The sequence below is a fragment of the Stegostoma tigrinum genome, chromosome 5, assembly GCF_030684315.1.
Source record: "Stegostoma tigrinum isolate sSteTig4 chromosome 5, sSteTig4.hap1, whole genome shotgun sequence".
NCBI lineage: Eukaryota > Metazoa > Chordata > Chondrichthyes > Orectolobiformes > Stegostomatidae > Stegostoma > Stegostoma tigrinum.
In genome coordinates, this window is record NC_081358.1 from 95,995,914 (window position 1) to 96,018,021 (window position 22,108).

Genomic DNA, 22,108 nt, shown 5'->3' on the forward strand with positions numbered 1-22,108 from the left:
CAAGCAACATCAGAGGAGTAGGAAGGCTGACGTTTCGGGCCTTGGACCCTTCTTCAGAAAAATGCATCAAATATTGTCCATCGCACTGGGAGTATTCCCCTCTCTTTGGTATAGTGTCATGGGATCTATGATGCCAAATCTGAACAGGCGAATAGGACCTCAGTTTAAAGTCTCATTGGAAGAATCTGTATCACTGATGTGGCTGTCCCATAGCACTGTGCTGAATAGAATCTGTGCTCGCTGGGTGGGGCTTGAAACTGTAACCTGATGACTCAGAGCTTGCCTACGTGCATGGATGGATAAAACACTAGTGAAGGTGTTAGTTACTGAGTCTCCACCTAAAACAATGAGCTGTCTTTTTCCTCAAATCTATTTTGGGAGGGCAGAAATGGCATGTTGGATCATCACTGTTGAGAAATGTGTAGAATTTGAAGCGCTGACTTGTTCCAGGTAAACAATACCTGGAGACTTGCAGCTGCTTCTAATATTTCACTGTTTTGAGATTTCTGACTGTGTTTTGGTTTCTAAAAGCCACGTCTCTCATCAAAACTCTATTACGCTTTTTATTAAAGCAATTTTGTTAAATGCCTTTGATTTTTGTGAATAGACTGTCTGTTCTAAGATTTTTTTAAGTGCTGTTCCTCAGTCAGGAGAAGGACCTTTTGAAAAAAGATATTGTTTCTTGCCGCCTGAATTTTTCCCTGTAGGTTTTGGCTGACTTTCATTCATACATAAAACCATGAAGAACTTGCACCTATTATTGCACCATTCACCACCCCAGGGCATCCCAAAATGTTTGGAAGCAAAAAACTAAGATGTGCTTAATCATATCTTGTTAGAACTGTTCAACGTACTTTGAACATTTTCTCAGTAATGCAAGACATTCAGGACCAAAAAATTAATGGAGATAGCTGACCAGTGCATCTGTTTTTGATCATGTTGTTTGCGTGTACAGCGTTGACTAGGATACAAGAATACCTTCTAATCTATGAAAAGTGCTGTTTTAACATTAAACAGAGCAGACAAATGGATCTTGGCTTCATGTCTTGTTTGAAGAAAATCCTCTCCAGAAATGTGGAGGGTCAACTGACATAGGCTCAAGCCCTGGAATGGATTTCAAATCATAACTTTTTGACACCTGCATTACAATTGTTATTAACTGAACTAAGCAGGTAACTCTAATTTTTAAAACTGTCGTGATCACGTTATGCGCGCTTGGTATTCTGGATTATCTCAAAGCCCGGCAATGATTGCTCCACCTTCTGTATAGTATGTCCATGAGCCACAACCAGTTTAGAAGTCAAATACCAGCGATCATCACACTTAGAACAATTCAACAACTTTGTAGGTCTCAGAAGAATGTTTCCTAAACCCAAGAATAAACTTTTCCTGCTTGACATGAATTACTTTGATCTATGACTGTGCCTCACGACTGAGAGACTAGAAGATACTGTTGCTTTCATGGGTGCAGAAAATCATTCAGTTGTTTTTCAATAGCAAGTGAATCTTCAAAATCTGATGACTGGACATCCTCGACATCACCGCCACCTTGAATTAGTAGTAGACCCTTTTAATAGTCAATTCATTTGTTACAGGCAGTACCAAAACAGCACAGACCACCTATGATTGAACCTGATCAAAAGATAGTGTTATTCATGAAGAATGTGTGTGAAAGTAAGGGTCACAAGTGAGTTTACCTTATTATAATGTTACAAGGAGAAAATTGCTTCTTTCAGAAATGCAAATGTTTTCTCTTTCACGATTTGACAAAATTAAAGATTCCCTAAGGGAGGCAATCAGTGAAGAGTAACGTCACTGCCAGAACACATCCTTTGTAATGGTCATTCGAGAAATCAAACATTCCCTGAAGTTCATGTATAATGAAAAATTGAACCCAAATATTTCATCCTCATGCAGCAGAGTTCTAATCCAGTCAAGTCATCAGTCATAGGTAAGGCCAGATTGTTAGTACCTGTCAGCAGTCTTTGAGTGATATTCTGCCTATGCCATGCTGTGCTGTCTCGAGATATTTTCTGTGCAACCTGTTCAGAGATGTTATCACAAACCTCTGGTGGCAGGTAGGACTTTGAATGTAGGCCTACTGGCTCAAAGGTAGGACGCTGCTGCTTTGCCACTAGAGCCCAGAAGATTTTAATTCACCTGAAAACACCCATTTGGAGTGTTCTGGCCTGGAGGTCTGGACACTACCACTGCACCAAAATGCAAGCAGGTTACAGTTTTATTCCCATTAGTCAACTGGTGATCTCAGATGGCATATTACCACTTGGATCCGGGGACACCGCCTCAGTGAAGAACTGAGGTGAGGAAGGATTTCTTCAGCGAGAGGGCAGTTGCTGAACAAAGAGATATAGCCATGCAGATGCATAGTTCCTTGAAACTGGAGTCGCAGGTCGAAGGAGGCGTTTGGCACGCTTGCCTTCATTTGTATAGGAGTTGAGATGACTTGGTACGGCTGTACAGCACTTTGTGGAATACTGCTACAGTTTTGATCAGTCTAGGTAGGATGTTGTTAAACTTGAAAGGTTGCAGAAAAGATTTACAAGAATGTTGCTGGGCCTGGAAGTCTTGAGTTATTGGGAGAGGGTGACCAGACGGAGATTTTGTTTTCCCTGGAGCATCAGAGGGCCTTATAGAGGTTGATAAAATCATGAGGGGCATGGATAGGGTAAATAGCCAAGGTCTTTTTTGTAGGATGGGGTGTCGAAAAGTAGAGGTCATAGGTTTTAAGGTCATGGGGAAAGAATTAAAAAGGACCTGAGAAATAACCTCAGACACCTCATTCCATAGACGCACCACGCTCTGCGTGAAAGAGTTATGTTGGAGGCTGGTACAATTATAACATTTAAAAGGCATCTCGATGGGTATATGAATAGGAAGGGTTTAGAGGGATATGGCCCCAATGCTCGCAAATGAGATTAGTTCAGATTGGGCTGTCTGGTCGGCACGGACAAGTTGAACCTGTGCTATGACTCTGCAATCTGTGGACCTCCTTGCCACAGAAGGTTGTGGAGGCCAATTGTACCGAAGGCAGAGGTGGGACCAAAGGTAGTGGAGGGAAGACAGGAGTATAGGCTGAGAAATATATCTGCCCCTGTTTGGTAAAATAGAACTGCATATACTGTTTGAATAATTATGATTCAGCAAATGTGCCCCTGGTTCCTCAATTCATAATTGTTTATCTTCAATTTCTCTTTGCAGGATGTATTTTTTTTAAAGAATAAAGTGCAATGCAATATTTGTTTATTGCTTCTGTGTTATCATTCCATTCTTTTGTTTCTGTTTCCCTTTGTTTTTCATTGCTGCTGCTCCTTTATTTGTCTTGGTCCCTTTAAAATGTTTGAGAATTGTAGAATTTTAGTTTAAGATTGCTGTTGAAGCTTTTTTGATTGCATGCTGCAGTCATGCTAAATATGGAATGATGTCACATTTGACTTTTCAAAAAAAAAATTTTGGCACCAATATGAATAAAAGAGGTTAGTGTAGAAGATGGTTTCCTGGTATTTTGAAGCGATATTTCCTATTGGAGCACTGGATAATTAAGTGCTTTTGGAAAAAAAGTGGAGCAGCAGGCTATTGGATTTTATTTTGAATATGACAGAGGAACAAAATATTCATTGTTAGTATGTATTTGTACCCTTGAGTTTGGCTTATATTTGTAACTTCAGGTGTTTCCTTTCAAGTAAATTTGACTCTTAGATATTTCTTACACCTTGAAAGAGATTTCAATTAAAAAGAAACTGGCTTTTTCTTCTGGGTGGGCAGTACTTTATCCAACGTTCTGAGTAGCTGACTATACTCTCAGAAACCGATGCCTCTGGTTGTCTGAGTTGTTTAATTCTCTGTCATTGGTTTTTTAAGTAACTGCCACTGAGATATGATGTTTATTTTAATACATGGCCACTGCTGCTAGCTGTGATGTTGATTTGTATCTATGGGCTATTTTATCTAATGCAGCAGGTGATTTCTTGCAGGATAATAATGTAACTGCGTAATCTAGTATTGAAAAATCCAACAGATATTTATTACAGCTCACTAATTTATACCAATTTTGAATTCAACTTAAACTGCAGCAGAGCCCATTAGAATGTTCTGCTTCAAGTAAATCGAAGCAAGATGGTGTATGAGGCCTATTCTGTTCTGTGCTTATAGTCTTGGGTCAAATGCTATGATGGTTATATCCTGAGCATTTCTCTTAAGGTGTACTGATCATGAAATACAACATGAGGAATGTTTTTAATCATGTATAAATGCAACTGCTTTTGTTGTTTAGTGATTTAAATTGTACTACGTATTGAGGTTTTAGGTTTTTAGTTCTTAAATAGTTTTTTTCTAATTAAAGCTTTATTATTAAGAGGTCTTTAGCAAATCATAGAATCTGTACAGTGCAGATAGGGGCCATTTGGCCCATGAAGTCCACCAATCCTCCAAAGAGCATCCCTTTTTTAAGATGCATGTCCTTTCTGCTTTTCTGAAAGCCTCACAGTTTTTGATTGAGAAAGAACACAATGTGCTGCTTAACATATTTAAGAATTTATTGCCATAGAACGAAAATTCATTCTTAATTCAAAATGATTTTTTAAAATAAACTCTTGTTGCTTGGACATTTTTTACTCTAATCAGTCTAATTATACTTCCAGTTGAATGATTCCCTCAATGAGTAACCTTGCTCCAATTTCTTTTTTGCCAATCTTTCCAGACAGTTTTAACAATGCTAATTTATTGACATGAGACTGTTAAGTCTCTTTCAGCCTCTCAGCTTGGAATTTTCTCTTCAAAGCAAGAATTTCTGTCCTTTCTCTAAGGAACTTCACTTACTTAAGATGTACAATATCAACCACTTTATCCAGTTTTATGATCTGGATATGTCCCCTTGAACCTTTGGTGAGACCCTGTATGGTCTTCACAGTTGCTTCAGTATTCTCACCATATCTATCTGTTAGCTGCTGCAGGCAGACTTAATACTACTAATGCTTCTATATTTTTAACTGCTGACTCTTGTTTTTACGGAAATCACGGACTCTGCTTTCAAGCTGCTGAATATTTAAAGAAACACTTTTCTTTCTAGAATTTGTATTTTTTTTTTCCTTTTGGATGGCTGTGGCTTTTGTAGAAGTGAAGATTTGTTTATACTAGCACTGTCTGCGCCACTGTTCACTATTGTATATGTTGTGATCATGTCCACTTAGTTCCTAACTTCATTTGAGCCTTGGTTCAAACATGGGCAAAAAGCACTGAATTCCATAGGTGAGGTGTGGTGAAAGTGATAGCCCTTGACATCGAGGCCACTTTCAACCAAGTGTGGGATCAAGGATCCCTCGCAAAACTAGAATCAATGGGAATTGGACAAACTCTCCACTGGTTAGAGTCGTACGTGGCATGTAGGAAGGTGGTTGCGGTTGTTGGCAGTCAGTCACCTTAGCTGCAGGACATCTCCACTGGAGTTCCAAGTATCCGAGGTCCACCATTTTCAGCTGTTTCATCAATGACCTTCCCTTCATCATAAGGTCAGGGTTGGGGATGTTTGTAGATTATTTCACCATGTTCAGCACCATTTGCCACTCCTCAGATACTGATGCAGTCTGTGTTCAAGTGCAACAAGATCTGGACAATATTCAGGCTTGGGCTGACAAGTGACAAGTTTCATTTGTACCACAAAAATGCCAGGCAATGACTATCTCCAATAAAAGATAATCTAACCACCACTCAGTGATGTTACCATCACTGAATCCCTAACTTTTAACGTCCTGACAGTCCTGTTGACTGGAAACTCAGCTGGACTGACCATATAAATACAGTGGCTGCAACAGCAGAGGCTAGGAATACTTACATGTCTAATTCACCTCCTGACTCCCCAGAGCCTGTCCTCCATCTACAAGGCCCAAGTCAGGAGTGTGATAGAATACTTGCCAAGATGGCACTTGAAGCTTTCCACAATCGAGGACGACACAGCCTGCCTGATTGGTACTGCATTCATAAGCATCCATTCCTTTCTCCACAGCTCAATAGCAGCCGTATGTACAATCTATAACATGCAGTGCAGAAATTCAACAAAATCATATGACTACTTCCATACAGAAGTGCAAGGACAGCAGATACATTGGAACACCACTGTCTGCAAGTTCTCCTCCAAGCCACTCACCATCTTAACTTGAAAATGTATTGCTGTTTTTTCACTGTTGTTTCATCACATCTCAGAATTCCCTCCCTACGGGCATTGAGTCGCCGTACAACGTATGGACTGTAGCGAATCAAGAACGCAGCTCACCACAAACTTCTCGGGGGAAACTAGAGACAGGCAATAAATGATGGCCAGCCAGCAATGCCCCCACAGCCCAAATTAATAAACAAAAATGTCCACTGGTGCCATTTGAGATGTTTGTGGAGATTGCTACAGCCATTTTTACTGGTAATTAGTCCACATAGCTGACGCCATTAGGGAAGGATGCCCACATCAAGTCTTTCTCAGAAAGAGAGTCTTATTGAACAGAGTATGTTTATTACATGGTATTTAGCTAGTTGCATTACATCAGTGTTACATGGGTGCATCTTGAGTCTTTAAGGTCGGCTTGAGAATAATTACACAGTACTGTTTATCTGCATAACACCTAGTAGTTTGAACATGGGTATTCAATGCTTCGTTCCTCACACGAACAACAGCCTGTCATGTCCTGTTGGGCAGAGCTTATTTTGTAATGTTAGTTAACTTTCTCAAGTGCTAACTGCTTTAAAGACATTGCTCCATCAGCATGCAAAGAATATATGAACAGGGCCACCCAGCTGTTTGAGTCTTCTCTTCCATTCAATAAGATCATGGCTAAACTGATTTTAAACTTAACTTGATATTCCAGCGTACACTTCATCATCTTTCATCCTCCTGAAGAGATTGATCCCTCCGCAAAACCCTGCTCTGTTCCTTTATCAACCTAGATAGTCCATCCCTTTCCTTGACACCTTTTCATATCAGTGCAGGGGGCTTCCTCTCTGACCACAGACTCCACACCTCTAAGGTGAAGTGGGGGTTTATATGTACATTGTATTTGTTCCTCACAATGTGATTCTGAAGAAGATTCATACTAGACTCAAAAGTTAACTGCTTCTCTCTCCACAGAGGTAGCCAGATTTGCTGAATTTCTCCAGCATTCTCTGCATTTGTTTCAGATTTCCATCAGCCACTGTATTTTTTCTTTAACTAACTGTTAAAGTAAGGCCGTGTTTGCCTCTTGAGGTCAAAATAAGTATTGTTGTGAACTCTTTTGTGTATAATAAGTTTCTATCATCATCTTTGTGAAAATGAGTTTAGTTTGCGTTAGTTGATGGATATAGATTGACCAGGACGCCAAGAAAAATGCTGTTGTTCAAAATGGTGCTGTATATCTTTTATGTCTGGTGTGATCGCAACAGCAGTCCCTTCTTCCTGGAACGTGTCCCAACTGAGGCTGTGACATTTTGTAGAGTTGGGAAGACTGGCCCCTACAGAACAGCTTGGAGCTTAGAACTGATTTATAGTTGCTCTGGAAAGGTGCATTATGAAACTGTAGTTGTTAAAAGTTGGGGTAACAGAAATCCAATGAACCATATTAGCCTCGAGTATAAATCCTAATCTAAAAATAAAAGGTTCCCTTCTGATCAGGTTTCATTGCTAACCAGATACTTAGTGAGACAAAAGCCAAGTAGTATGCAAGCTGAAGTCTGATAAGATACAGTGCTGGAGATAACTGAACAGACCAGGCATCAAGTGTGGAGAGAAAAACTAAGCGACTGTTACAGGTCAAAAATCTTTCATCCATACATATGATAAAATGCCATTAACCTTGAAAAATTATCTGTTATCCTACACTGCCTGACTTACTAGAGAGACTGGGGCTATACTGTTTACCTGTATTTATGTACCTACGTAATTATCCAGAGATTAATGGATCAACCTATTTATCCAACAATTTAGCCTACCTGTCTTTTCATTCTGCAATCTGTCTTACCTTGAACTGACCTGTCTGTAATTAGCTTTGTATTTATTAAAAAGAAAGTTTGTTGCGTTACACAGTGCCTGTCACAGCTAATTTTTGTTGGCCAAAATTTCCCCCAGAAAACATTAATTTGTTTGATATTCCTTGAGTATGATAGGTCACTACCTATGAGCAAATCTCTCAGCAACCTATGTTTTCTTCTATTTAGCTTTCATCTTTATGACACATCCTTGTGAATAAAGTCTCTTGCACCAACATCTCAAAAAAAAGTGCAACTGACATTACCCCTGTCTCAGGGGCCTTAGCTTTGCATGCTTTTGTACTGTATCTGTTGACTGCAGCCTGTCATTTGTCCTCTTGAAACTTGAGCATTTGTGTGCATCAGCACCTCTTAACCTCTTCTTTGCTTGTGAATTTTAGACAGTTATTTATTATGTATCCATTTGTCCTTTACAGTTACTGCTCAGTGTGAATGTTGTTTGCAGCTGCTTCTCCTCTGACAGCAGATAGAAATCTTTGGTAATACCCATAATCCATCCCATTGTGTCATTTATTACTTTAGCAAATCGGCTGCATCACCATAGTTGCAGTGCTAGAAATTTAGAATACTAACCTGTACTTTCAGTTGCTTGCACGTATTTCAGAGATTTTCTAGAATGCCATTTGGAGTCATTGATGTCATATCTGCTGCCCTCAAGTGGTAAATATTCTGCAGGAGAGAGACAGAACCTGTGCACTGTGATGTTCAAGATAATAAAGTGTGAAGCTGGATGAACACAGCAGGCCAAGCAGCATCTCTGGAGCACAAAAGCTGACGTTTCGGGCCTAGACCCTCCTTCAGAGGTGCTCCTGAGATGCTGCTTGGCCTGCTGTGTTCATCCAGCTTCACACTTTATTATCTTGGATTCTCCAGCATCTGCAGTTCCTGTTATTACTGTGATGTTCAAGTGTTTGCGTGACAGAAATACTTTAGTGCTGTTAGTTTGCCTCCTGGCCCAGGAGTAGGGACATTATCACTGCCACAAGAGAGTCCCTTTACACATGTATGCCATTTTCACACAGCCCATTTAGACTCTGGGTTAATTTTACTGGTTTGACATGATAGAAACTGGCCAAGATGATGGCCTCCTGACATGCATGAAAGCCAAAGGCCTCAGTGTCTCATGTGACAGTACTCATGAAAGATCCCCATTCAGCTGACCACACTGGTACAGGATCCCACTGCAGTATGGATGATGGGGTTTCTCTTCCCTCACCTTTCCGCTTCCTTCCCCCTTATGCACTCATATGTTGTTGGCTCTTTGCAACATTTTATTGTTTACTCGCCCCCATAGGACATACTTCTGGTTGCTATTCTAACTGTTTATATTCGTACTTGTTTCCTATGGGAGGGGTCCAATTGAAGGGATATATACATTTTTTTGAAAAAACCAAGCGACCAATGATGCAGGGCAGTGAAGAGACAAATGGCGATCAGAGCATGCAAGGAAGTTGTTAGATATACATGCAGAAGAGTGCATTGGAAATTAGAACCAGAAGGAAATAATAGTAAAATGTCAAAGCTTAAAACGTTTTATCTAAATGCATGTGGAATTTCTAACAAGATAGATGAGTTTATGGTACGCATAGAAATAAATATAGATGACTTGATAGCTATTACAGAGATGTTGTTATGGTGTGATTAAAACTGAGGACTCGGTATATAAGAGTATTCAATGTTCCAGGAAAAGAGGAAAAGGAAGTGAGATAGCTTTGTTCATAAAGGAAGGTATTAGTGCCATTTTGAGTAGTGATATAGCTGCAGCAGACCATGATGTTGAATCCGTTTGGGTGGAAATAAAAAGCAAAAGAACTGGGAGGCTATAAATCAAACAAAAACAGAAGTTGCTGGAAAAGCTCAGCGCACACGTGTGCATGTGGCTGTGTGTGTGTTGGGGGTGGGGGGGGGGGAAGGGTTGGTGGGTGCGTGGAAGTGAAGAATGGCAAGGGAAAGAAGCCATGGGGTACAGGCCTCCAAGCAGTTGTTTCACTGCAGGCCCAAGTATAAATCAGGTAATAATGGAGGGCACTACAATTGCCAGAGGTAAATTTAATCTGTGTATTGACTAGACAAATCAGTTGGGCAAGGGTAACATAAAAGACTAATTTATAGAGTGTATCAGGGATTGCTTCTTGGATCAGTATGTTGTGCTTCTTATCCAGGAGCAGGCCATTTTAGATTTAGTAATTGTAATTAGGTGGAATTAACAAAATACCTTCTAGTTAAGGATCCTGAGAGAGGTAACTATCACAACATGGTAGACTTTCAAATTCACTTTGAGGAAGAGCAAATTGGGACTCAAACCAGCGGTCTCAACTTAATTAGGGACAATAATTGTAGTCTGAGAAAAGTGTTGACTAAAATAGGCCAGGAAAATAGACCAAGAGCAAGGTCAGGAGATGAGCAGTGAAAGACATTTGAGCCGATGCTTCATAATGCTTGACTAAATTTATCCTAGTCAGAAAGGAGGACTTTATGAGAAGGATGAACCACCCAGGATTGACAAAAGTGGACAAGGAAAGTAGCTAATCAGAAACTAATGCATACAAAGTAGTAAAAATTGATGATAGGCTAGAGAATTGGGAATTTCTAAGGAATCAGTAATGGATAACTAAAAGCTAAAGATGGAAAAAATTGGTCATGCAAGGAAGAAATATAAAACCACATACCTATTCTCAATTGGGAGGAAAGTCTGCAATCCTTGCATTGTCTGGCTGACATGTGACTCCAGAGCCACAGCAATGTGGTTGACTCTCAAATGGTCTTGCAAGCCATTGTGTCATATCAAATTGCAACAAAGTTTGAAGAAATGAATGAAACTGTATTGACCACCTGTCGTCATCACCAGCAAATGCAGCCCGACCAATCCTGAAAATTCCTCCTTTCCAAGATTTAAGGCCTTGTGCCAGAATTGAGAGAACTGTCCCACAGAGTGGCCAAGCAACAGCCTGATGTAGTCATACTCAAACATGTGCCTTACAGAGATGAAAATGTAGTGTTGCATTGTCTGCACTTGCATGAGATGGATCTCTCTGGGAAAGTGGACGTGATGGGGGAATGGACCATGGTATTATGGAGGCAATGGTTCTCTTGGAATATAGGAAGGAGAGGAGAAGATGTGTTTAATGATATCGTACCAGTGGAGGTGGAAATGGGGAACATGGTCTGTTGAATGTGGAGTTGGTCAGGGTGCGAAATGAGTTCAACTAAACCCCAACCATGGTTCTGGGTAAGAAGGGAAATATTGTTGAGCACAGAATTGTAGGAAATTGAATGGACATAATTAAGAGCTCTGAAGAGAAGCACATGAGAATTACTGGTAAAGAAGGTGGCATTGTCAGAACTTGAGAGGGAAACTTGAGAATGGAATTGGAGTCCCTATGCAGCCTATTGCTACATCCTTCCCAAAATATATCCTGTTTCATTCTTCAGAATTGATTTCTTCCTGACTTGGCCATATGTTTTCCCCGTTTTGCAAGTTTATTCCATCTGTCACTGTTCTGTGCTACTTTTACCTTCTCATTTAGTTTTTTTCTCTCCACATTTCCTACCAGGAAAGCATGAGTACTGCCCCACCTCCTTTTGAATGAATTCCTATCTTTGTCAGTGAACTTAGTCAGAAAAGGTCCTGGCCAAAACTTGGGTGATGGAAGAAGAGTTCTGACGAAGAGTCATTCTAGTCTGTTTCTTTTTCCACAAATGCTGCCAGACCGGAGTTTCTCCAGCTTTCTTTGTGTTTACTGTCCTTCGTTGATTCAGGTAGCTGAAATAAAAAAAATTATGACTGCTAATTTTTTTTGAAAAATAGTTGTAAAAATCTTTGTTTTGAATATTTTTTTCTCCTCCAGAGAATTAAAACTCCGCAACTATGTCCCAGAAGATAAGGAGCTGAAACAACGACAGGTGCCCAATGCCAAACCAGCTTCAGGTTAGTAAATGTGTGGCTGTTGAAGCACCTCTCATGGAAAGATGAAAGCTGCAGAAGGGAGCAGAGATAATGGGAACTGCAGATGCTGGAGATTCCAAGATAATAAAATGTGAGGCTGGATGAACACAGCAGGCCAAGCAGCATCTCAGGAGCACAAAAGCTGACGTTTCGGGCCTAGACCCTTCATCAGAGAGGGGGATGGGGGGAGGGAACTGGAATAAATAGGGAGAGAGGGGGAGGCGGACCGAAGATGGAGAGTAAAGAAGATAGGTGGAGAGGGTGTAGGTGGGGAGGTAGGGAGGGGATAGGTCAGTCCAGGGAAGACGGACAGGTCAAGGAGGTGGGATGAGGTTAGTAGGTAGCTGGGGGTGCGGCTTGGGGTGGGAGGAAGGGATGGGTGAGAGGAAGAACCGGTTAGGGAGGCAGAGACAGGTTGGACTGGTTTTGGGATGCAGTGGGTTGGGGGGGAAGAGCTGGGCTGGTTGTGTGGTGCAGTGGGGGGAGGGGATGCACTGGGCTGGTTTAGGGATGCAGTAGGGGAAGGGGAGATTTTGAAACTGGTGAAGTCCACATTGATACCATATGGCTGCAGGGTTCCCAAGCGGAATATGAGTTGCTGTTCCTGCAACCTTCGGGTGGCATCATTGTGGCAGTGCAGGAGGCCCATGATGGACATGTCATCAAGAGAATGGGAGGGGGAGTTGAAATGGTTTGCGACTGGGAGGTGCAGTTGTTTGTTGCGAACTGAGCGGAGGTGTTCTGCAAAGCGGTCCCCAAGCCTCCGCTTGGTTTCCCCAATGTAGAGGAAGCCGCACCGGGTACAGTGGATGCAGTATACCACATTGGCAGATGTGCAGGTGAACCTCTGCTTAATGTGGAATGTCATCTTGGGGCCTGGGATGGAGGTGAGGGAGGAGGTGTGGGGACAAGTGTAGCATTTCCTGCGGTTGCAGGGGAAGGTGCCGGGTGTGGTGGGGTTGGAGGGCAGTGTGGAGCGAACAAGGGAGTCACGGAGAGAGTGGTCTCTCCGGAAAGCAGACAGGGGAGGGGATGGAAAAATGTCTTGGGTGGTGGGGTCGGATTGTAAATGGCGGAAGTGTTGGAGGATAATGCGTTGTATCCGGAGGTTGGTAGGGTGGTGTGTGAGAACGAGGGGGATCCTCTTGGGGCGGTTGTGGCGGGGGCGGGGTGTGAGGGATGTGTCGCGGGAAATGCGGGAGACGCGGTCAAGGGCGTTCTCAATCACCGTGGGGGGAAAGTTGCGGTCCTGAAAGAACTTGGACATCTGGGATGTGCGGGAGTGGAATGTCTTATCGTGGGAGCAGATGCGGCGGAGGCGGAGGAATTGGGAATAGGGGATGGAATTTTTGCAGGAGGGTGGGTGGGAGGAGGTGTATTCTAGGTAGCTGTGGGAGTTGGTGGGCTTGAAATGGACATCAGTTACAAGCTGGTTGCCTGAGATGGAGACTGAGAGGTCCAGGAAGGTGAGGGATGTGCTGGAGACGGCCCAGGTGAACTGAAGGTAGGGGTGGAAGGTGTTGGTGAAGTGGATGAACTGTTCGAGCTCCTCTGGGGAGCAAGAGGCAGCGCCGATACAGTCATCAATGTACCGGAGGAAGAGGTGGGGTTTGGGGCCTGTGTAGGTGCGGAAGAGGGACTGTTCCACGTAACCTACAAAGAGGCAGGCATAGCTGGGGCCCATGCGGGTGCCCATGGCCACCCCCTTAGTCTGTAGGAAGTGGGAGGAGTCAAAAGAGAAGTTGTTGAGTGTGAGGACGAGTTCAGCTAGGCGGATGAGAGTGTCGGTGGAGCGGGCCTGCGGGACAGGAAGAAGCGGAGGGCCTTGAGGCCATCTCCATGCGGAATGCAGGTGTACAGGGACTGGACGTCCATGGTGAATATGAGATGTTGGGGGCCAGGGAATTGGAAGTCCTGGAGGAGGTGGAGGGCGTGGGTGGTGTCACGGACATAGGTGGGGAGTTCCTGGACCAAAGGGGAGAAAATGGAGTCCAGATAGGTGGAGATGAGTTCGGTGGGGCAGGAGCAGGCTGAGACGATGGGTCGACCAGGGCAGGCAGGTTTGTGGATTTTGGGAAGGAGATAGAAACGGGCCGTGCGGGGTTGGGGAACAATGAGGTTGGAGGCTGTGGGTGGGAGGTCCCCTGAGGTGATGAGGTCATGAATGGTGCAGAAGGGAGCAGTTTGGCTCATTGTGTTTGTACCAGCCAGAAAAGAGTGCTCCAATTGAGTTTCACTTTCTAGTTCTTGGCTTGTGGATTACAGCAGTTTAAATGTAAATCCAGATACTTTTTCTAAATTCAGTGGATGCTTCTGCCTTGACTGATTTCTCAGGCAGTGTTTTCCAAACCCCTACCACCCCAGCTGAAATAAATACTGCTGACCAAAATTCTTTTCCTTACACCACATAGTTGAAAAACTATACCCGTAGCCCACCTTTTGCACCAATATGTAACATTAAAGTGTTTTTGGGCAGGGTTGACTGTCCAGTTGTCACTTATTTTGGATGAAGTAATAAGAAATTCTGATGAAGGATGTGCCATACATTATTAATTGATATGTTTCAGAGAAATGTAATAGTTTGATAATGTTGTCAAGGAATTATGATGGTCCTTAATTCATTATGATTCTGAATTAGTTAGCCCCCCCCCCCAAAGTGTTATGGTCCTAGGTGAGAAGGGATGAACTGACGTTAATTTCTTTTAATACAAAGCCTGCCTTGGTTCGTTGCAACAAGACTAATTTAAAAAGAACCCCTTCCTCATGCATACCTTTTCCCAGCCAAAATATCTTTGTTTTAAAAGGAGCCAATTTAACCAGGTTCTTTTTGGTTCGTGAATAGGTTTATTAGCTACGAAAAAGGGAAAGATGATAAAATTAGACACACGCACAGATACGCATGCACATATATGTACACATGTGTGCTCGTGCGCACACACACCCCCAATGTTAATTTTGTTGTTTTTCTCCATAAGCTGCCAGATCTTCTGAGTTTCTGGGGGTAAGAGGTAGGAAATAAACAATAGGTATGAATAGAGCCCAAAGACAGTTGGAGAAAGGAGTGGATAACAATCGGCTAACTGTGAATACTATCAATGGGGACTGTTATTGGCAAACAATGGGTTGTGTTTAATGGCAAACTGTATGATAACAAGGCCTGGTGTGTGGATGTTGGGGTAGAAACATGGGAAAGTTCGAGCCCTAAAGTTTTGGAACTTGATACTGAGTCAGGAAGGCCACAGGGGTCTCTAAGTGGAAAATAACGTGCTGTTCTTATAGCTTGCACTGAGCTTCGTTGGAGTCCTGCACCAAACCTGATAGAGATGTTGGCATGGGAACAGGGTGGTGTGTTGAAGTGACACGCAACTGGAAGCTCAGGGTCCTCTTTGCAAACAGAATGCAAGTTTTCTCTGAAGTGGTCCTCCAGTCTATGCTTTCTTTCCGTGTTGTGAGGAGGCTACATTTGTGAGCAGCGAACACAATATATTAGATTGTGTGACATGCAGGTAAAGCGCTGCTTCTCCTGGAAGATGTGTTTGGGCCCTTGGATACTGAGGGGGGAGGAAGTAAACTGACGGTGTTACTCCTTCTGCAATTGCAACAGAAGGTGCTTTGAGGCTGTCTGGGGGTGTTGAGAGTGAAAGAGCAGTGGGCCAGGGTATTGTGAGGGAGCAGTCCCTGTGGAAGGTGTACGGGTGAGGGGAATATGTCTGCTGGTGACATCTTGCTGGAGGTGGGGAAATGACTATCGCTGTTGCGGGAGGGAAGGGGTGAGGGCAGAAGTGTGGGAGATGGGTCATACCTGGTTGAGGGTCTTGTTGACAACAATGCTGGAGAATCCTCAGTTGAAGAAGAAGGTGGACACTTTAGAGGCTCCCTTGTTGAAATTGGCATCATAGGAACGTTTGTGATGGGGATGGAACTGGGAGAATGGAATAGAGTCTTTACAGGAAGCAAGGTGTGTGGGTGTATAGTCCAGGTAACTGAGAATTGGTGGGTTTATAATGGATACTCGTGGCCAGTCTGTCTGTAGGATTGTCGAGGTAGAGAAGGGAGGAGTCTAATGGACCAGGTGAAGATGAGAGTATGGTGGAAATTCGAAGCGAAATTGATAACCTTTCCAATTCTGGATGAGAGAGGGAGGCAGCACTGATGATATCACCAACATACTGGGGAAAGTGTTATGGGTAGGGCCCCAGAATCGGACTGGGACAAGGAATATTCCACGTACTACACAGAGAAACAGGCAAATTGGGCCCATACTTGTATCCGTGGCAACGCTGATGTGCTGAAGAAAATGACAAGTGTTAAAAGAAAAATCGTTCAGGGTGAGGACGAGCTTGGCCCACTGGCCGAGGGTTGTAATTAGTTTTTAACTCTGTTTCTTATGCATTCCTGAAGGGTAAAACACAAACTTGTTTTTCATGCAGAGCTGCCCCTTTCATTCAACATATCATGTCAACAGTCTGGAATATAGCTGCCAGGAGATCACAGTTCAGTTTTTGAATGATATCTCTTCCTTTGAGATGTTGCTGTTTTGACATTATTCAGACAATATTCCATGGCTCCTCTTATACTCTGTATTCAACACATGAATTTTGAATAGCCACGGTGTTTATATTATTCGCCATCTTTTGACGACTTCTGTCTGTATTTTAAAGAAAAAGTTCATTAATATCTAAGTATTTCAGGATTATGATCATTTTCATGACAGGGGATATTTTCCTCTGCAGTGGAAAACTTCTTACTATATATCATTCTTTTAAATGGTTAAAGTGATCCAGAAATGGAGGCAGATACATACTTGAAAATTTCCCCTCTGAAATATCAGTTGAGTGGAGAAAGAATGAAATGATTCCAAAATAAGTGTATTCATTGGCTCAATTGAAAGATAGCTTATTAAAGGGAATACTAGCATTATTATGAAAGCTGAGTCAATTTAATTGAAAATATTCAGTTCTGTTTCAAAACCCAACAAGTTTGAATTTAAATTTGATATGTTGTCACTTGCACGTTACAGTGAATAATACAATAAAATACAGTGAAAACCTTCATCTGTTGCCACAATATAGTCATTTTGAATAGTTTAAGAATAAAAAGAGTAATAAGAGAGTGAGTCTATCTTCGTTCCACCATGAGTCCTGAGTAGGCTCACTGGCAACATGAAACCTGTGTGCCTCCACCCCTCCTACACCGCCCATCTACTGTCTATGCTGGATCCACCATTGTAGGAGTTGCCCCTCTTCAGATGCAATCTCTTCACTGCTGGGCCCTCTTTTCCAACTCTACCTGCACTTGCCTGCAGCCAGGAATTCCTGGCCCTGCCGCTGCCACCTTGCCAATAGTAGGAGTTCCCGATCTGGGCCTACTGTGACCACACCCGGGGGAGTCCCTGACACCGCTGCCAGGTCAGGCTGGAGCAGCAGCAGCAGCAAAAGTCCTGCTCTGGTTGCCTTCCTCCAAGATGCCATCTTGCTAGCACTGCCGTTGTGATCTCTGCTGCCACCATCATTGCCTCAGATCACTGGGGGAGCTTTGCTGCTGCTGCCGCCACTAGCTCCGAGATTTGGGAGGACGTCCTTGATGCCATTGCTGCTGCCTCCAGTCGCTGGTCGGTGCTACATCTGGGGAGGCTGCCACCACTCCACACATGACCCGCCCTCAATGCAGCCGACTAAGCCACCAAATTGAAAGAAAGAAAGCAGATGGGAGAGGATGAGCTTCAGACAAGAGCTCGCATGCAGCCCTCCTACACTGCTGCCATCCCAGACAGTCCATGCATAATTGTGTGGATTGTTATGTAGATGGAGTGAGTTAAATAGAACTGTTCTGATTAAGAGCAAAATGACTTTTTGTCAGTCTGTTTGAACACATCTGGAACAGGTCAAACTATTCACCTGGCACCCAATCTTTCTGGCCCAGAGGCTAGGGTCAGTCTGATTAGATTCTTAAAGTCTTAAGAGATTAATCTCAATCGTAGTATTCTTAAATTCTCAACCAACCATTCTGTGTGTAATAAGGCAGTGACACCTGACTTCAATGTTTAATAACATGACTGATTTAAGAAGCACATTACAAATAAGATTAATCCCTCTGAAGCAGATGTGTCATGTAACCTCTGTAGATGTGTAGTCTGATGCTGCTTCCATGGTTTGGCTACCACAAATAGACTAAAGCGTTAAGCAGAGCCAAGTTGGAAGGCATGAATCCAAGACCACGAGGAGTACTAAAATCGAGTTGGCTACTACTGTGGGTTTTTCAAGCTTAGTTTCGGCAGTGTTGTAGCAGGCTGTTCAGTTATTGTGAGGAAGAATGGTGATTGGATAAAATGGGGGAAAGGAGCTGAGGAAGATATGCCCAAAACATGGAGTGCTAGACACCCAGGTGTGCTGCAATAAGACTTCTGGGGACCTTGTAACCGCCTTCATTGCCAAAAGATCTAAAATGGTTGAGGAGAAAGCTTAACCAATTTTCCAGGGCTACCAGAGATGACAATAAATTCCACTTTTGCCAGTGATTCCTGCATTCCTGGAGCAAAATAACAGCCAAGTGGCTGACTTCTTCCAAAAGAGGTGTGAAAAATAGTCAGGTTTTCACTACCGTTCTTGGCTGACTCCTGGCCATGGAGGAGAGTGTTATCTGCAAAGAATCAAGCTTGTGCCACTTTCTTGTTTTTTGTTAAAGAATGACATTTAAGTTTGACTGGCTCGACCTGGCTTTGTTCATTTGAGTAAACGCACTGATTGATACATTGCTGCGCTGTGCAACGCTGGTTTGTCCATTGCCTGATGCTGTAGAGTTAGTTGATCTTGTACCTGAGCTACGGGTAGAGGAGCCAAACAGCATTTATCTTGGTGATCACTGGCCCATAAGGGCGGCTAAGCTTAATACCGTGGTCCTTCTTGATGAGTACAGTCTTTCAGTGCTATCCTGTGTTCAATTAATAAGAAAAGATGCTGAAGACTTTGGAATGATGAATTGACATGTTTAAAAATATGTCAATGGCCCAGTGGTATTATAACCGGACTGTTAATCTACAGATCCAGGAAATGTTCTGGGGACCCGGGTTTGAATCCCGCCATGGCTGATCATGGAATTTGAATTCAATAAATATGTGGAATTAAGAATCTAATGATGACCATGCATCTATTGCTGATTGCTTGAAAAAACCCGTCACGTTCACAGAATGCCCTTTAGGGAAGGAATTGCCATCCTGACCTGGTCTGGCCTACATGTGACTCCAGACCCATAGCAATGTGGTTGACTCTTAACTGCCCTCTGCGCAATTAGGGAGGAGGAATTAATGCTGCCTAGCCAGTGATGTCTTCATCCCGTGAATGAATAAAGAAAAAAAAATTGACATCTTGGAAGAGTCTTGTTGAAACTTGAAGCAGATGAATGTATGACTTTCCCAGTGTTATTTCCCAGTGTCATATGAGCTGACTTATCTGTTCATGGGTGTTCATTCTATGTTTGTGCCAACAGTGGAGGATAAAGTGAAGGATCAACTCGAAGCAGGGAAGCCTGAGCCAATCATTGAAGAAGTGGTATGTGATGCCTTTTGTTCTCTGCTTTTTTTTCCACTGTAATTACAAACTGATATTGAACAGTCTAGCTTAGCAAAGTTTACAACAGGGGAGACAATATTTGATAGTTGTGTGGTGAATAACCCATTTGCATAACGAAGGCCCCCAGATGCATTCAAATCTCTGCTCATCTCAGTTGGTAAAGTAGAATGCTCCAGTTATTCTCAGTGTTCTTGTTATCAGCATTTGCTGCAGCATCAATGAGTATGCATTTGTTTCCACAGTGTGTATCTGTGGTCAGGTGAGAATAGAATTGGGCTTCCTGTGATGCCCTGTGTGGCGCGCACACTGCAATCTTACATTGCGAAAAGTTTGACTTTGCAAAGAAGAGGTAATATTAGAACTGCACTGGTTCATGAGTCAATGTTTTCAACTTGGGCCACGAGAGCTTCAGCAGTGTTTTCCAAATATGCAACCCCATCAAGGCCAACAGTTGGATAAATCACCAGCAACTTAAATTTCCTTTCACATACCACACATGCACATCTATCATAATTCTGTTTTGTTGCTTGAACATAATTCTGGAATGACGTAACTTTGTGCGAGTGCCTTCTGAAATGGATTACAGTCATTCAAATAGAAGTTCTCTTCACAGGTAAAACTTGAGATGGAAAATAAGTAGTCTTGCCAAGAAAAGATTTTTTGTGAAAAAAATCAAGTGAAAACAGTTTAATAAAGATAGTCTCTTTAGATTTTCTAACCTTAATCATTGTAACCTCGTCCAGCTGATATGTCCCTGCCTCCAAGCCACTCGCCTATTGTGTGCTTTTCCCTATTTTGCCTTATCATTTGAGAATGAATCCTCTGCCCCAATGGCCCCAGGTACTGAGGCTGACTCTTAACATGATGAATGCTCCATTTTTCTTTCTTTCCGTGGTCACTTAGAAGTCATGTTAAATTGACCATATGCCTTTTTAATGCCCCAGATCTTGCTTCCTGTGATCTTTCCCCATGTTTTATTTCCATCTATATCACAGTTTGGTGGAAGTGTTGGAAAAGGTGCAGAGGAGATTTACTAGCATGTTGCCTGGAATGGAGCGAAGGTCTTAGGAGGAAAGGTTGAGAGACCTAGAGCTTTTCTCTTTGAAACAAGAAAGGATGAGAGGTGACTTGATAGGGGTGTACAAAATGATCAGAGGTGTCGATAGAATGGGCAACCAGAGACTTTTTCCTAGGGTGGTGGTAGCTTTTACGAGGGGGTAAAGCTTTAAAGTGAAAAGAGATAGATATTGGGGAGATGTCAGAGGTAGGTTCTTCACTCAGTGGTCAAGGTGTGGAATGCATTGCGGGAGAGGGTAGTGGAATCTGCCTTATTGGGACATTTAAGTGGCTATTAAACAGGCATACAGATGATAGTATAAGTTGGGGGTGGAGATTAGATAGACCTTAGGATTAGGGTCAAAGTTTGGCACAACATCGCAGGCCGAAGGGCCTGTACTGTGCTGTGCTGTGTTGTACTGTTTTATGTTCTAATCTTGGCTCTGACTAACTGATTTTATGTTTTAAATGCCCTATTATTTCAAAGCTAGTAATAGATTCCATCACTTTCCACCTTTACTGATGTCAGAATAAGTAGTTAATAGTTCCCTTCTCTCTGCCTCCTTTCTTGAACAGTGGGATTACGTCTGTTATTCTTGAAACCATAAATCTGTTAGAGAATGTACAGAACTGTAGAACATCAAAACTGATGAGTTGATCATCTTTACAGCCATATTCTTTACAATCCTATGATGTAGGCATCAAGATCCAGAGGATTTATCAGCTTTTAGTGAGGTTAATTTCTCCAGTAGTTCTATTTCACTAATATTATTTAATTTCCTTAAGTTATAAGGTTTCTAATTTCAAGTTTGTTCTTTGCGTCTTCTACTGTGAAGATTAACAGGAATTTGTGATATTTCCTTATTCCCTGTTATTATTTCTCCTGCCTGATTTACTTCCAACTGTTTGCAAATCTGTTAAATCTGTTTTTGTATTTCTTGTTAGTTTACTCATGTTCTAACATCTCTCTAAAATCAGCAAACAGTCAGTCAGAAATAAATTCATGAAGGCTTCCCAATCTTCAACATAACCACTGTTTATGGTAACATTGTAAGCTGCTTCTTTTCATCTTATTTTCAACATGTCTAGCTACATTTATACGACTTTTTTGGTAGAGGTTTTATTCTTAAAGGTATCAGGAGAGTATGAATTATTTCTATTGCTTATCAAATTAATCTCATTTCTTAATCCAGCTCAGCTGATCCTACTTCCATACCTGGCTTTGTGAAAGTTAAGAACTGAATTTCACATTACACCACATCACTTAAAATTCAGCATGAGATATTCACCCATATTATGATTGCCATTCCCAAGAGGGGAATTGTGCCACCTTATTCACTGCTCAATCTAAATAACCTGGTACCTCGTTGATTCCTCACCATCTTTTTGGTACTTGAGAATATTATGGATCTGGCGATTTTATAGAATATCTGCTCAGGAAAGTCCCTTGGAAATGTTGTTACTGTATTTGTTGTCTCTTCTCTCAAATACCATCCTTTAAATTCCTAGGGTA

The 22,108-nt window shown here is 42.3% G+C and overlaps 1 protein-coding gene across 2 annotated transcripts in view; it reads left to right on the forward strand.

Moving 5' to 3' along the window:
* The window catches only part of ccdc12 (coiled-coil domain containing 12), an 87,049-nt gene that overhangs the window by 62,157 nt on the left and 2,784 nt on the right, over positions 1–22,108 (forward strand). For both annotated transcript variants that reach the window (XM_048529943.2, XM_048529942.2), the window contains 2 exons: positions 11,874–11,953; positions 19,457–19,518. In XM_048529943.2, the coding sequence (XP_048385900.1) occupies positions 11,874–11,953; positions 19,457–19,518 (142 nt within the window). The remainder of the gene's footprint in view (positions 1–11,873; positions 11,954–19,456; positions 19,519–22,108) is intronic.